We start from the raw sequence: 17811 nt of genomic DNA, 5'->3' as shown, positions 1-17811 counted from the left end.
GTGTACAAGATTTTTCTGTTTTGTTTCATTTAAGTTACCATGGACTGCTCTTTATCAGATTACGGTATTGCTTTGCACTGTTGAAACTATGTGTTATAATTATGTGGTCTTTGTCAGTTAGTCTTTTATCAATTATGGTAATGTCTGCACTGTTGAAACTATATGTTAACTATAACTATAAGTAACTATGTGGTTTTGTAGCTTTAGGTTTGTCTGATGGGTTTGTAGTTCCTTTCCGTGGAACGTGCTAAGATGGTAGTGTGATATCGATACGCAGCAGCCTCTCTGGACTCTGGATTGGGGATTACCAAATGTTATGTGGTTTTTCTTGTGTGGTCTGTTTTGTGCTTTTTCGTGATATCATTCTGGAGAACGTTGTCTCATTTTTTAACTGCATTGCATTTGTGGTTTATAAATGACAATAAACTTAATCTGAATCTGATTCTGAATTTATCTCCCTGGCACTTTTTTTAAGACTAATGCCCTGTTTGACGTCACATAACAATTAAATGGAGGTCTATAGACAATATCAATCTAATTTCTGTCCTTTGGTGCATCTTAGCTCTGCTCTGACTCTGCATTATGGCTTTCTAAGCCAATATATATTCTTGTGGTTGCTTCATCCCTTACTAACAAAACTGTGGACCTCATTTACCTTTTTACCTTTCCTTCCTAAACGTTAACACAAGAGATGCTGGAAATCCAGCTCAACGCATACAAAATGCTGGAGGAGCATCATGCAGCATTTATGGAAGGGAATAAACAGACGACATTTCAAGCCAAGACCCAAATGAATATCCTGACTCTGCCTGACCTGCTGGATTTCTCTAGCATTTTTTATGTGTTGTTTCCTAAACATTAGATGTCCTTGATGATCATCACCCAGTCTTGGCTATGTTGCAATCTCCTTACCATAATAGCAATTATATCACATTCATCTACCTACATTTACACAGATCACTTTATCCACCCAGCTACAAACCCTATTGTAGGGTTCTGACGAAGGGTCTGGGCCCGAAATGTTGACAGTGTGTCTTCCTATAGATGCTGCTTGGCCTGCTGTGTTCCACCAGCATTTTGTGTGTGTTGTTGTTAACGTCGCCAGTGCTTCTCCCTATAGATGCTGCCTGGCCTGCTGTGTTCCACCAGCATTTTGCGTGTGTGGTTTGAATTTCCAGCATCGGCAGATTTCCTCCTGTTAACCCTATTGTAGGGTTCATTCGGATTAAGCACCTATGAACACATTTTAGGCATACTTGACTTGTACAAATGCCCTGTTTGTAATATTACCAGGTCTTTTCCTACCTGGACCTAATTTGTCAGTGCACTCTTCTGTAATTGTTTGCCCACTTGTTTCTTGTTCTTATGCAAGGAGCACAGGACAGGCCCTTTTGGCCCACAATGCATGCCAACCTATATAAACCTATTCCATGACCAATCTAAGCCTTCCCACCAATATGGCCCATAATACATTTTCTCTTACATCCATTGCCTATCATCCTCCGTCATCATCATGAACAGCAGTGCATCCCAGTTATTAGCTGCTCACTTTGTTTAAAAAAAAATCAAAAAATTAACTCTGATATCTCCCCTAAACATTCCTCCACTCACTCTAACTGGATATCCTCTGGTACTGGTCATTGCTGTCCTGGGAAAAAGGTGCTGGTTGTCTATTCTATCTATGCCTCTCATAATCTTATATACATCTATCAATTTTCTTTATTGCTTCAAAGATAAAATCTCTAGTGCAGTCAACATTTCCACATAATTCATGCTTTCTTATGCAGGCATCATCCTGGTAAATTTCCTCTCCACCCTCTTTAAAGCTTCTACATCTGTCCTACAATGAGGAAAGCAGAACTAAACATAATACTCTAATTGTGGTCAAAACAGAGTTTTATGGAGCTGCAACATTACTTCATGACACTTGAACTCATTCCCTGAATTAACGCATACAATATAACTTCTTAACCACTCTATCAACTTGCATGGCAGCTTCGATAAGTCTTTGGACATGGACATCGAGATCCTTCCCTTATTCCAGACTGCTAAGAATCCTGGCATTGAACTTGTACTTTCCTTTAAGTTTTCAGAGCACATCATTTCACACTTTTCCAGATTGAACGCTGTCTGATACTTCTCCACCCATTGTCGCACCCTGTCTATACCCCCTTGTAACCTACAACTTCTGCACTATCTACAACACATCCAACCTTTGTGTCATCTACATACTTACTAACCCACCCTTCCACTTTCTCGTCCTAGTCATTTATAAAAATCCAAAAGAGCTAAGCGTCCCAAAACAGATTCCCATGGAATATCACCAGTCATTGATCTCCAGGGAGAACACACTCTATCTACCTGTCCTGATTTTTTGGATAAGCCTGATGGGGGAGAACTTGCCAAACATCTTATTAAAATCCACATACACCACACCCACAACCTCACCTTCAATTTGTTTCTTACATCCCCACAATCTATTTTGGATTGTGATGTATGACGTCCCCCTTGGAAAGTCATGCTGATTATCCTTAATTAAAATATGCTTTTGCAAATACTCATAAATCCTGTTCCTTTTAATCCTCCCTATTAGTTTGGCCACCATTAGTCTATAATCCCTAGAATTATCCCTTTTATAATTCTTGACCGATGGAAGAACATTTTCCATCCTCCAACCTCCCGGTACTTCTCATGTGGCCAGGGAGGTCAAAAAGGTTATCATCAATACCCCAGCAATCCCTTCCCCAACTTCACAAAGTATTGTGGGATATAGTCGCAGGGACTTGTCAATCTTGATGTTTTTCAGAAACTCCAAAACTGCCTCTTTCTTAACCTCAAAATATTCCATCACATTGGCCTGGCTGACTTGACACAGTTGAAAGCTCTGTTGCCCCAGAAGTTAATTTTACTCCCCATTTAAACTGGGCAAATCCCTTAATGGACTCAACTTTGATTTTTTTTCCACTCCAACTTTACAATCTTGAATTCTATTTTTGTGACAACATTTCGATCCTTGCAGTATTGTCATTTTCTAGTTTCTGTACTCTCGCTTCAGAGATGGATATTTGACTGGTTCGTGTACTAAACACAGAATAATCACAATAAAATAGATTCTTTAGTATTTCCTGATATGTTTATTTTCTTACACATAAAGCATAATTGAAGTTGAGAAAGAACATTGTTTCCCAATTTCAGGTAGCCCATATTCTTTGTTCCTGTCTCTTTTCTGACGTGCCCCAGCCCTCATACCCACACCTTCCTTTCCATTTTCTCCACCCCACACCTCATTACTTCGCTTCTTTCACCACTTCCACTTGGTGCCACCTGCTTATCACTCAACCCATCCTACTTCTTGATCCAAGATAGCAACAGCAAACTACATTACCAAAGGCGACATACTCAAGATGGTTCATTAAACAACTCATTTTAGACCTTTTATTTCAGATGTTGTTCTGCTACTGTCAGGGCTGGTTACTTACATTCTGGTGGTGCGGTTTCAGGACAATTGGGCGAGCTGGTGCTTTGCTGTTTCCGAGAGTGTTCCACAAGGCTGACAGCAAAGTGTGCAGCATGGAGGCCAGGAGGTCATGATTGATTTTATCTCTCAATGGTTAAAGCAGTGAGGAAGTCCGAAATCACTGAGGTGGGTGTGGAAAGTGATCAAGTGTTCAGTGCCATCTTTCAGCCTCTTGCTCGTGAGAGGAGGGTGTCTGCTTGTGGTGGTCTCTCTCTCCCCCTCTTGCCCACTGCTCTTGAGGGAAGGTCCTCGTATTTGAGTGATCGTCTCTCCCACAATGCTGTCAGAGGATGGTGCTGGAGCCAAGTTTAATTGCTGTGGTTTGTGGATGTGGGTTCTAATTCAGGTTTATGATATGTTATAGTACTGATTGCTCCTTTCTTTTTTGCTACTTCTGGGCGAATTTTGAGTCAGGGCAGCCTGCAGATAATGAACACTGAACTGAACTGCAATATGCCTTTTGATTGTGTGTTTTATATCCTGAGTTTTTGCTCGTTTTTTTTATTAAGCTTTTTTTTGAGCGTCAGGGTTTGAGGTTTTTCTTTGAATGGGTTGGTTCCAAGGTCCTTTGTTTCGTGACTCTCTGTGGGGAAGACAAATTTCAGGGTTGTGTGCTGTATACATACATCCTTTGATAATAAATGTACTTTGGATCTTCAAATCCATTCAAATGCCCTGCCCTGTCCCTCCCCCCACCCATTTCTCCATCTGCCTAGTAGCCTTTCCTTTATCGTTCCACCCATTATTCTCCTTTTCTGTCAGATTCCATAATCTGCAGCCATTTGTTGTCACCAGTAATCACCTCTGACCTCTCATATTTCAGCAGTTTACTGAGAGAAAAACAGAGTGAGTCAATATAATAACCAATTGCCACATCCCAGTGTTACCGTGGACTGCTGAGATAAACAGGTGGTTTATTTAGTGCCCTGACAACATAGCATTATCCAAAAATTTGCCATTAATGTATTCTCATTTTTTTTAAATTTTAAAGTTACAATGAGATTTCTGGACAGAACATTTTATATCTAAAATGCAATATATAAAACTCATTTATAAACACAAAGACCTCACATTAATGAGAAATCACACAATCACAAAAAGCAGCCTTTGAGTGATTTAATGCAACAATGTTTAATCATAGGAGTAAATAATGTCAATGTCTGATTCATAGCTATCTGTCCTTGCAGAACACAAAACAGATATAAGAATTGCTGTTGTTTTAAACTTATTTTTCCACAATTCCAAACAAAACTTAATACTATTTTAAAATAAATGCATGTCAAGTTTCTTGAATATTTGGAAAGATTAAAGGAAAACTGAATGCTGAGGATTATACTTGGGAATAAAGATGCAAGTTTGTCTGTAGGACAAGACCAAATATCTCAATCAGCTTCTCTGCCCTTCATTGACAAGTACAGTACTAATTGATTCAAAGGCAAATTTAAAATCTGCTGATTTAATGCATTGAAATGGTCAATTCTTGCATTTCGCAAGAACATTTACAGAGGAACAACAAATTAAACATTTACAGCAGACTTTAAAAGCTGATGGAAATGCTATAACCTTATTGGCTGAAATTAATCAGACATTAATGTGCATTTGAATTTTTTCCATAGTGAGATACAAAAATACATGCATATTGTATGGTTCTTTACTTAAACACTATGGCAACCTTAAAATAATCAGTTAATATAAGACTAACTGTACCATCAAGACTTTGAAGATTTTATGTCTCCAAATCTCTTTCTTTTGAACACACAAATAGTTCTTACATAGTACAATTTTAAATGTGCAAATTTCTTGCAAGTGCTTAAAATAAATTTCACTCCATTGGCCTTAAAATAAGCTGGTGTACAGTGTAATACAAGATAATGTTTTGCTTCCATATTCATTCGTTATTGCTGCAAAAATTAATTCTGAAAGTGGTTTAAAATTATAGTAATTTTCTACTCCATTCATAATGTGTAAATTCAGGTTCTCTGTACTTTGGCCAATTAAATAATAGCAGTAGTTACAATGAGGCTCAAATTTTGATTAGTGCATTGCATGCATTTTAACCAAACTATCCTTCAAGATATAGATTCTATTCTACACAATTGTGTTATCAATTTAAAACTAGCTTTAGGGTTGCTAACAGCCACACAAGATTATAACAGTTAATATCACAACCACATTAAAACATTAATTTGAGAAGCTCCTTTTATGCAAATCCTATCAGAACAGTGCACATGTATTACATATCACATACAAGATCACAATTTTGTAATGTTCAAGCAAAGTCAATGAGGTTTTTAATTGTATCACCAAACTCATACAGTTAAGTGGCAAGTGGCATTTAATACTCTGCAAAGACACACACAAGACTCAGGAGAACTGCTGCACCACAGTTGGCAAGAGGAAAATATTGCACTTCAGAGCTCATACAGAACTTCTATAATAGTGGCTATTGACCAAGCCTGTGTTTCACAGCTAAATGAACAGTACCCTCCATTTTCATTGGTAAGCTCTGGAAGACCTTTCCAAGGAGACCTAAAGAATTTAAAAAAAACATAATAAATAAAAACACAATTCATCTTAATTGCTAACTGTCACAGTTTGAGGTTCTGAGAATGTTTATTCATTACGACTTGGACACACTCTTAACAGCATAATCTTATTTAAAAGGAGTTGACCCTCCAAGACAAATCCATGTTATGTTATCGATCTGTTGTCAAAATATAATTTACAAAAGTTGGGATGGCTTTTGTTGAAGATGTATTAATTTCCATTGATAGATACACAGAAAAGAGAAATGAAAATTATTAAAGCTCAGAAAGTATCACACAATGGTGAAGCTGAGCAGCTGAATACAGATACATCCTATGCTGAGCCGTAAGATAAAATGTAGAAATGCAAGGTTTTATACTGGGGAATTCAAGCTACTGGCTAGTCCTCACACTGTTCCTTTTTATGCAGCCATGAACAAGTTGTACTACATATTGAAAAATAAAAACTTACATATTGAATCAAACTACCTAACCATTTGACTTTTAGGTGACACACGTAGCACACATATGAGAAATGAAAATTTAGATTGGGAATATCACTAGGTTTTGCCACCGTACAACTTGTACTTGACAATGAGAGCATATCCAATAAAATGTGAATAACTCTAAGTTACTAACGACACTGTTCTTGGTTAGAGTGCCATTAGTGGACAGTACCGTCAAGAATTTCAACAAGCTAACTTCTCAAAATCAAAGTATATTTATTATCGAAGTATGTATATGTCACCATATACTATCCTGAGATTCCCTTTCTTGCAGGCATTCACAGCAGGACAAAGAAATATAATAAAATCAAAAAGAAAAACTAAACACTAAGACTGACAAATGGCCCAATGTGAAAAAGACAAACTGTGTATAATTAATTGATTAATACTGAGAACAAGAGTTGTAGAGTCATTGAAAGTGAGTCCATAGGCTGTGGAATCAGCTCAGGGCTGAGATGTGTGAGGCTATCCATGCTGGCTCAGGAGCCTGATGCTTGAAGGGTAAAATTTTTCCTGAACCTGGTGGGTCTGGGTCCCAATGGCAGCAGTAAGAAGAGAGTATGGCCTGGATGGTGGAGGTCCCTGCTGATAAATGCTCCTCCTTTCTGTACATTACTTTCATAAAAATGGGGAAAAAAATCCTGTATGACAGTGTTGACCAGAAAAAATGGCAATCGGTGAACAGGAATGGAGACAGCCATTTTGTGAGACTGACCTTGCAGATGCCATTTTGTGATCTGTTTGACAAACTGATTCTTGCTCTGAGGGAACTTAATCAGAGTAATTGAATGTGGATACAAGGCATTTCTGCTAATGATTTACTAAACCTGGAGACCATTCTCAGATAAGTTTATAAGTAAAATGTCAGGCTTGTAGAAGTAATCTCGTTATCTTGGCCCAGTATCTGAGTAACCTGAGTTGAACCAGTAGAGTGGAATAGAACAAAAGAATTCATCCAAGGCACGAAGTTGAGAGTGGTCCATAACACTATATTGCTCGTTTTGTGTTATGCACCTCCTGGGCTACATCCAATGGAAACTTGGCACAGTTCAGTCAGATGACTTTCAGCCAATGAAATTGAAAGATCATAAATTGACCTGATACAGAGAAGTATAAAAATAGAGGATTTTGGAGTCGGGCAGCGACAACTCTTGCAGATGTGGAGCACCTCACACTGGACACGGTGAAATGACATTGGGACCATGAGGAATACCTAGACTCTTTATCCTGGGTTCTAGCCCTTCTATTCTTTGTTTGTAGAGTGTCCAGGAAACTTGTTAAGTGTGCACATAGGTATTCGGCTGTGTAAATTCATGTAAGACCATAAGATTTAGGAGCAGAATTAGGCCATTCAGCTCATCAAATCTGCTCCGCCATTCCATCATGGCTGATCCCAGATACCACTCAAACCCATACATTTGCCTTCTCAACATATCCTTTGATGCCATGACCGATCAGGAAATGACCCTCCCCTCCCTTAAATATACCCACAGACTTGTCCTTCACCACAGTCTGTGGCAGAACATTGCACAGATGCACTACTCTGATAAAAAATACTCCTCACCTCTGTTCTGAAAGGTAATCCCCCAAGTCTGAGGCTGTGCGCTCTGATATCCCCACAATAGGAAACATCTTCTCCCCATCCACCTTATATAGTCCTTTCAGCATTTGGTAGGTTTCAATGAGATCCCCTCACATTCTTCTAAATTCCAGTAAGTGCAGGCCCAAAGCTGCCAAATGTTCCTCATATATTAACCCCATTCATTCCCAGAATCATCCTCGTGAACCTCTTCTGGACTCTCTCCAATGACAACACATCCTGAGATATGGGGCCCAAAACTGTTGACAATATTCCACGCTTGGCCTGAGTGGTGTCTTATAAAGGCTCAGTTTTATCTCCCTGCTTTCATATTCTATTTCCCTTGAAATAAATGCCAACATTGCATTTGCCTTCTTTACCACAGACACGACCTTTAAATTAACCTTCTAGGAGTCTTGCCTGAGAAGATTCCAAGTCCCTCTGCACCTCTGATGGTTGAACCTTCTCCCCATTTAGATAATAGTCTCCACTATTGTTCCTTTTACCAAATGCATCATCATACATTTCCTAAAGCTATATTCCATCTGCCACTTTTTTGCCCATTCTTCCATTTTATCTAACTCCTGCTGCAATCACCTTGTTCCTCAGCACTACCTACCCTTCCACCTATCTTTGTATCATCCACCAATGTTGCTACAAAGCCATCAATTCCATTATCTAAATCACTGACAAACAATGTGAAAAGTAGCTGACCCAGTACTGATCACTGAGGAACACCACTAGTCACTGACAGCCAACCAGAAAAGGCCCCTTTCATTCCCAATCATTGCCTCCTGCCTGTCAGCCATTCCTCTATCCACCCCAGTATATTTCCTGTAATGCCATACAATTTTATCTTGTTAAACAGCTTCATGTGTGGCACCTTATCAAATGCCTTCTGAAAATCAAAGTGACATTCACTGCCTCTCCTTTGTACACCCTGCTTGTTAATTCCTCAAAGAACTCCAACAGTTTTTGTCAGGCAAGATTTCCATTTACAGGTTTATGAACTGAGCCAATAAAGATACTTGTCAATGAATACAGATTCTTTTTGTGCCTAACTGATCATTATTATTAAGGGGTAATCCTCGTAACAACTGTTCTACAGCTATGAACAGGATTCTGATAAACTTGTAACCCTACTTGGATAACTACTTCAATATAACCTTGAGTACCATTCAGTTATAAATTAAAGTAGTATTTTCTTAAGGTCCAGGTTCCTGCTGGATTCCTTTGCATGCTGTTTTGCATTTAAAAGGTAGAACATAGAGGTACAGCACAGTGAATATGTCCTTCTTGCTATCTGATTTATGCATCAACTAATATATGTGCTTCAAGTACAAAAGCAAATCACAATCTTAACAAATATTACAATATTCATTATGGAAAATTATTTCCTTTGAAATCAAAAAAATCTTCTCAATCACAATGACTTACAAACCAACTTATTGTAATGATTTGATAGGAAGCAGGGTGTTACAGCAATGTTCAAAAATCAAAATGTTCCCAAGGAAATTTGCATAATGTAGACAAGCAAATTATTCCCTTACCTTGACAAATGATCGTAATGATGGGAAAGAACGTGCTTCACTAAAATTATAGTGTCTTCGTACAATTTCTTTTCCATTACTTTAGAAAAGTGCAACTTTGCACGGAGGAAATACCCGATAGGCCACACCCATTCCTAGAAAACAAAAGAAATGCAAGTAACATGTCTTTCATATTAAATGCCATATATATTTTAGCTGAAATAGATGAAATATAGTATAAATAATTACCGGCCCTTGATGGTAATTATAGCCCTTAGCAATGTTGAAGTTATTGCAATCCATCGAGTTATCATAAACACCACAGTAAACAAGGTCACTAACCAAAAAAGAGAAATCGAATTTTACTGTCAAGACACACTAGCAAATAACCACCACAGTAAATAGGGATCCACAAAAAGAAATATAAACACAAGAGATTCTGCAGATGCTGGAAATCCAGAGGAACAATAAAATGCTGGAGGAACTCAGGTCAGGCAGCATCTGTGGAGAGGAATAAAGAGTCAATTAATTATGTCGAGATGAATGGTATCTGCCCAAAATGTTGAAGTCTTTATTCCTTTCTATAGATGCTGCCTGAGCTACTGAGATCCTCCACCATTTCGTGTGTGTTGCACGAAAGGAAACATCTTAGATTAACTATTGCATACCATTTCATTTTACTTGCAGCAGGAATAATTCAACTCACTCTGGGTCTAAAGTTTTCAATCCCAGGCGTCCAAGCAGCTTTTCCTCTACAACATTTAGAGCTTTCCATGCTTTTTCTGGTGTAAAAAGTTCAGGGGCCTGAAAATGCAAAGTGATAGTTTTAGTGCTATAAGTGAAAAAACCCCCACAAACTTTAGTTGGGCATTCATGTAGTTTTAAATGAAAATTATGATGTAAATTTCAAAGTTTTGCAGGAGACATGACTGAATGGAAATGGAATCAAACCCAGAGTTTAAAACATGTGATGACTTCTCCATTGTTAGTCTCAATTACAAATATTTAAATTGTCACATATTTCATCAATGTAATTCTTTTAAAAAGATAGAATTAAAGCAGTAAATATAATTTAAACAAATAGAATCACTTACCACAACCATAGCAATTGGAAAATTTGGTCTTAGTTGGTAGTCACACCATGGACTGGAAGCTCCATAAGAGTCTTTATATATGTTCTTTTTGTGGACAAGGTTAGGACATTTTTCATTGGGATCATTAGGATCCCCAGAAACAAAAAAATGCTTTTCAAAGTTCTGTTGTATTTTATGGTTCCACTCCTCATATGTGATGAATATTTCTTTTCCTGTACAATACAATCAATTTTATCATCCAATATGGAACATTTAGGAAAATTATAATTGAAAATTCAATTACAAACATTTAGAAACTTTTTCAATAAACAATATAACATGACTAACATTTGACTAATGAGAAAAATTATAGATCTCATAGATGATCATTTTAAGTGTTGAAATAAAACTATTACCAGCATTGCATGCTTAACCAGATTTGACCAATAAATAATGATTCATTTTCACACCTGAACTCCAAGTTGGCAGGCAAATTTCAAGTTGTAAATTTAAGAGTTCTACAGCTGAGCATGAGCCACTTGACTAGATTATCTTTTAGCCAACAAAATAGATGACTGGCTGAATACTCTTCAGTGCATAGTATTTAAATCTTTGATACCTCTTTCTACGACTAGAGACTACCCATCAACTGACATAAAATGCTGAAAATATGCAGGCCTAACTTGGTTCTATCAAAGAACCTTATTGGAAACTCATCTTCTCAGATGTTGATAACACTACAATATGCCTCTACTTTTATTGCTGCTTCTTGGCTTTCCCTTTGAACGCAATGTCCACTCCGTTATGTGACCATAAGATATAAGGAAGACAAACTTACTTACTTACTTATTTATTTAGAGATACAGGGTGAGACAAGTCCTTCCAGCTCAATGATCTGCACTACCCAGCAACCTATCTATTTAACCTTCGCCTCATCACAGGACAATTTCCAATCACCAATTAACCTACAAACGGGTACGCCTTTGGACTAAGCAAGGAAACCGGAGCACCTGGAGGAAACCCATAGGCTCACGGGAACAACATTCCAACTTCCTTCAAACAGGGCATGCTGGAAATGAACTCCAAACTCCAATCACCCCAGCTGTAATAACATCATGCTACCGCTACACTACAGTGGCACTTTTTCCATTAAGTTTGGTATGTGTTAATTTCAACAGTTAATTAAATAATCTGCATGTAAACAACTTGTTATTGTACAGTTGAAAAACACACAGCACATTAGTCAGCTCTGGAGGAAAGATACAGGTTAAAATTTCAGGTTTAAAGCCTTTCAGCTGAACATTCCCATAACAACTGAATATTTCCAGCTTTTTCAGTTCTTATTTCTACCATCAGAAATTCACAAAAGAGGAAAGGCAAATTGGTCGGGCCCAGGAAAAGATAGCTTAAGAAGGATGATTAATAAAGTATTTGGAGAAAAGTTGAGAGTTATTTCTGCTTTTAAACTAAAATAACAACATGATAGAAACATTGTGACAAAAGAACTCTAGAGTATAGATTTGAAAGTCCAAGATGGATAGAAAACTGGGATGATGCAACTGATGTGCCTCACAGGAATCTGCTGGAAAGTCTGATCGACTCATTGTCTTTATCAGTGGCTATGATGGGCTAAGACTCACATATCCACAACGGACAATACTGATAAATATAGTCAATACTGCAGACTAAATGTAACTTTATAGCAGGGCAGGTACTTAGACAGGTACACAAATTCAGAAGGTTAGAGAGTTATGGGCCAAATACAGGCACATGGGACTAATTTAGATAGGCAACTTGGCTTGGCATGGATGTGTTGGGCTAACATGTCTGATTCCATTCTTTACAACTTTATGACTCCAATACTGGAAAGAGAGACTAAAATGAAGTTATTGGATAAAACTTAGGGACGTGTACTTGCCTTCTTTGAAATCCAAGTCATTACATTTGGATAGAGTAGAAAACATATCAAAGTATAAACGGTGAAACAGAAATATTGTCCATTGTTAACACCATGGATAGCTACAGACTAATGGAAAGCTGGGCTTTACATGCAGATGCTAGAAGTCAAGAGAACACACACAGAACACTGGATGAACTCAACAGGTCAGGCAGCATCTATGAAGAGGAATAAAGAGACAACATTTTGGGCCCAGACCCCTCATCTGTGTGTTTTATATGTGTTACTCTTTATATCTAGAACGCAAAGTATACAAAGTTGTAGTTAGATCATAGGTATGATTGGCAAACAGTATGAAAAGATATTGCAGAGTAGACGCACAAAAATAATATCCAGACTCCTATGGGGTAATTTATGAAGGGCTATAACACAAACTTGGATTGTATTGAACGTGGAACAGTTCAGGCCCTTTGGCTCAGGCTAATTGACTGACATATAGGGATGATTTCAATGTTTTCAAGATGCAATGAAAAAAATGTCACCAATTGAGAAAATAGAAATGAGAGCAATGCTTCCACATGCCAATAGCACAGAAATGTCAAATTCTGCCATATACAGCAGTTGAATTCTGGTCAATTTATAATCGGACATTAATATATGTGCATACAGGATGGGTTTAGCTACCAGTTGAAATAGTGCTGAAATAAGTCTAGGTGACCTACAAGGCCTACATCTATTCCATAAATCAGCCACCAAAGAGAGAGGAAAGGGACAAGATGTAGGTGGCAAGATGGTAGTTGCCTCTCAGGGACCTGGTTGTCTCAGAGCTGCTGCAGAAGATTCTCAAGAGGGACGGTGAGCAGACAGAGGTTGTGATGCACATTGGTACCAATAACATGGGTAGAAAGGAGGAAGAGGTCCTGCGCAGAGAGTATAGAGAGAGTTAGGGAAGAGGTTGAAGAGCAGGACCTCCAAAGTAGTATTCTGTGGATTACTCCCAGTACCATGTGCTAGTCAGAGCAGGAAAAGGATGATAGTACAGAGGAATGAGTGGCTAAGGAAATGGTGAAGGAGGCAGGTATGGATAATTTCAATCTCTTCTGGGGAAAGCATGACTTATACAAAAAGGACGGTTTACACCTGAACTCCATGGGGACCAATATCCTTGATATTAGAACATAGAAATCTACAGCACATTACAAGCCCTTCGGTCCATAACGCTGTGCCGGCCATGTAACTTACTCTAGAAACTGCCTAGAATCTCCCTACTGCATAGCCCTCTATTTTTCTAAGCTCTATGTACCTATCTAAGTCTCTTAAAAGACCCTATTGCATCCACCTCTACCACCTTTGCTGGCAGCGCATTCCACCCACCCACCACTGTGTGTGAAAAACTTATCCTGACATCTCCCTTGTACCTACTTCCAAGCACCTTAAAACCCCCTCATGTTAGCTACTTCAGCCCTGGGGAAAAAGCTTCTGGCTATCCGCAGGATCAATGCCTCTCATCATCGTATACACCTCGATCAGTTCACCTCTCATTCTCTGTCGCTCCAAGGAGAAAAGGCCAAGTTCACTCAACCTATTCTCATAAGGCATGCTCTCCAGTCCAGGCAACATTCCTGTAAATCTCCTCTGCCCTCTCTCTATAGTAAACACGTCCTTTTTGTAGTGAGGTGATCAGAACTCAACACATTAGAGATGTTGAGAAGGGTTTAAACTAATTTGGCGGGGGAATGGGAACTGGAGTGAAAGGGGTGATGATGGGGCAGTCGAAGCATTGTGTAGTGAGACTGCGAGGAAAGAAAGGCAGATGATAGGGTATAACTGCAGTCAGTGGAATGAGTTGAAGTGTAACACGAGGGAAAAATTGAAAAGGGTGATGAATACAGGACTGAAGAAGTCGTTATATTTGAATGCGTACAGCATATGGAATAAGGTAGGTGAGCTTCTAGTGCAGTTAGAGATTGGCAAAGAGATTGTGGAGGCATTGGTAATGATCTTTCAGGAATCACTAGATCCTAGAATGGTTCCAGAGAACTGGAAAATTGAGAATGTCACTTCACTGTTTAAGAAGGGAGGGAGGCAGAAGAAAGGAAGTTATAAGCCACTTAGCTTGGCTTCAGTGGTTAGGAAGATTTTGGGAACACTCGTCCTGCCGAAGGGTCTCAGCCCAAAACGTTCTTCTTTCTACAGATGCTGCCTGGCCTGCTGAGCTCCTCCAGCATTTTATGTGTGTGTTGATCAGACCACACTTATAGTTCATAAACAATTTTGTACTGCATTTGAGAGGGTTCAGAGGAGATTCACAAGTATGAAGGTGTTAACTTTTGAGGAGTGTTTGATGGCTCGGGGTCTGTACTCACTGGAATTTATAAGAATGAAGGGGAATCTTATTGAAACATATCGAATACTGAAAGGCCTATATGAAGTGGGTGTAGAGAGGATTTTTCCTATAGTGAATGAATCTAGGGCCAGAGGACACAGTCTCAGAATAGAGGGATGTCCATTTAGAACAGAGATTTAGGGGAGATTTATTTAGCCAGAATGTAATGAATCTGCCATATTTCATTGCCATGGATGCCTGTGGAGGCTATTATATTTAAATTGGAGGCTGATAGGTTTTTGATTAGTCGGAGGATCAAAGGTTATGGGGAGAGGCAGGACAATGGACTTGAGAAGAATAAGAAATCAGCCATGCTGGACTGCTGGAGTAATCTGATGGGTTGAATGGCCTATTTCTGCTCCTATGTCTTATAGACACTGGTGGAAAAAGTTTTTGGCAGATAGAATACTAGAACTTTTCATGGTGTCACTTGAAGGAACACTGTTGAGGGCTTGAACAACAATTATTTCCGGGTTGCATTTTGAAAGCTAAAAATTGATCAATCTCGGCCCGCAGTTTACATTGGTTCAAATTTCCACAGAGTTTAAAAAAAGCTGATGGAACAGCTCAGTGGCCAGGGATTGCTTGTGCAGGGAAATGAACAGTGGTTTGAGGCTTTTCATCAATACTAAGATTGGAGAGGAGGTAGTCAGGATAAAGGGGTGAAGGGGAAGGTGGATGAAGAGCTGGAAAGTGAGAGGTGGATCCACGCGAGTAACGATAAACAGACAGAGGAAGGACAAGTGAAAATCAGGACAGAGATTGGGAGGACAAAGGTGGAGAAAACAAGGGACTACAGATGGTGGAATCTGAAAGGACAGGAAGGCGGAACATGGAACCATGAATGGAGGAAGGACAGTGTGTTACCATTGTGAATTCTAAGGTTTCTATCCTTCTCCACTCCAACTCGATATTTACTCTCTTATTTACTGAGTATTTCCTGTCGCTTGTGCACCTCATCCTTTTGTTCTGTCCAATTTACTAGATAATTGTCAGAAAATTAGTGTTCTCACCGTTCAGCTGGGCCTTGACTCCATTGTAAGGAAACAAAGAATTTTTGGAAAGGGTCATCAGCCAGCGGACAGTTGATTTACAAAGGCCAACAATTTCAACAGCAGATCCATCTCTGAAAAATAAATACATTTGAAAAGGTTACTTTAAGAAACCAGTTTCTTCTCACCAGAGCAGGGATTCCCAACCTGGGGTCCACAGACCCCTTGCTCAATGGTACTGGTTCATGGCATAAAAAAGGCTGGAAATCTGCACTTGACAGAGAATAAAACATAGGAAACAATTCACCAGATTGCTGTTATATAAACATTTTGATAGGATTATGTATCTCAAACAGTGCACAGGAAAACAAGCTCCAAATCAAAAGAACCCCAAGGATTAGGGACATAATAAAACATTTAATCAGAGAGGCTAATTCTGGGGGGTGGGGCTAAAGAGCAGTGGGTGATAGAGCGACAATGCTTTATTGAGGAAATTACAGGATGGGGCTTATGTGGATGAATGAATGTACAGCTGTCAATGACAAGATAAATGAATGGATGGAGAAACACACAATGGCTTCCTGTCAATGGAACACTGTTCATGAGAAAGAGAGAGAAATAAATAATCAGTAAAACCACTCCTTGTATTTTGCTGGTTTTTGATTGAATGGCCAAAATGAATTGGGCAAGTGAAGCATCCTCCACATGGCAAGCATGAAGCCATTGAAGAGGCTGGTGCAATCAGCTGTGTTAGAGACTGCCGACAGCTTGAGGAGGACGAGGAGCTACAGCACAGCAAGCTCACAGCTAAGTGGATGCAATTTCAAAGTTCCAAGCAAATTTACTGTCAATGTATATGACACCACACACCTTTGTGAGATTCAATTTCTTTCATGTAGTCACAGTAGAACAAAGACATATGATAGAATCAATGAAAAACTACACACTAAGACGGAGAACTAACCAATGTACTAAAGACAAACTGTGCAAATACAAAACACAAATGATAATTGGTGACTTTAATAAGCAGCTTCTCAGTCTTGTGGCAAGGGTGGCAGCCCCAATGTAGAAGTGTAAGCTTTGAGGAGTGGGGAAGATGTCCATACGCTTGGGATGCAATAACACACATTGCCAATGCAAGGATGGTTAGAGAAGGAGCAGTTTCCTGGGACAAAGAGGACAAGCTTTCTCTGTGTGTGGAGAAGCTAGGGAGTAGAGAAAAAAAATATCTGCCGTGCAATTTAGCAGGAAAAGTGGAAAACCATCTGTTTAGTGATAATAGGAGGTAGTTCTTGGAAAAGGAAGGTATTACAGAAACTAGAGAACAATACAGTTCATTCATTATCAATGCCGTGGACGATTTTGGAGCCCAAGTCACCGAGTATATTTAAAGCAGAGATTGATAGGTTTTTGATTCGCCAGGGCATCCAATGTTATGGGGGAGAAAGACTCAAACATGGGGTTGAGAGGGACAATAAATCAACCATAATGGAATGGTGGAACAGTCAATGAGCTGAACAGCTTAATTCTGCTCCCATGTCTGTGGTCTTTTCGGAGAAAATCATACTGGACAGAGAGAGGTTCATCAGCCCAGCAACTCCATAACAACCACACACGAATCCCATTTATATCTGTCTTCCAGATTCCACCACTGAGTATCCTGCAGTCCTTTAGGATGTGGGAGGAAATATAGCAGCACGAGGAAATCTGCTCAGTGAGTGCAAGAACATGCAATCTCCATACAGGCAGCACACGAGGTGATTTTATTACCACTAGTTTGTACACACACACACACACACACACACAA

At 39.1% G+C, this 17811-nt stretch overlaps 1 protein-coding gene across 4 annotated transcripts in view; it reads right to left on the bottom strand.

Annotated features, from left to right (window-relative positions):
* Nucleotides 1–4629: 4629 nt before the first annotated feature.
* Nucleotides 4630–17811, bottom strand: part of agla (amylo-alpha-1, 6-glucosidase, 4-alpha-glucanotransferase a) — a 97904-nt gene continuing 84722 nt past the window's right edge. For all 4 annotated transcript variants that reach the window (XM_059983973.1, XM_059983976.1, XM_059983975.1 and 1 more), the window contains exons 29-34: nt 16026–16138; nt 10751–10962; nt 10363–10460; nt 9906–9993; nt 9678–9811; nt 4630–6046 (exon numbers count right to left, since the gene is read on the bottom strand). In XM_059983973.1, coding sequence (XP_059839956.1) covers nt 5929–6046; nt 9678–9811; nt 9906–9993; nt 10363–10460; nt 10751–10962; nt 16026–16138 — 763 coding nt within the window. In that variant the 3' untranslated portion in view covers nt 4630–5928. The remainder of the gene's footprint in view (nt 6047–9677; nt 9812–9905; nt 9994–10362; nt 10461–10750; nt 10963–16025; nt 16139–17811) is intronic.

This window comes from Hypanus sabinus, chromosome 11 (assembly GCF_030144855.1).
Source record: "Hypanus sabinus isolate sHypSab1 chromosome 11, sHypSab1.hap1, whole genome shotgun sequence".
Classification (NCBI taxonomy): Eukaryota; Metazoa; Chordata; class Chondrichthyes; order Myliobatiformes; family Dasyatidae; genus Hypanus; species Hypanus sabinus.
Note: the sequence above shows the minus strand (reverse complement) of the source record. Positions and strands in the feature narration are given on the sequence as shown.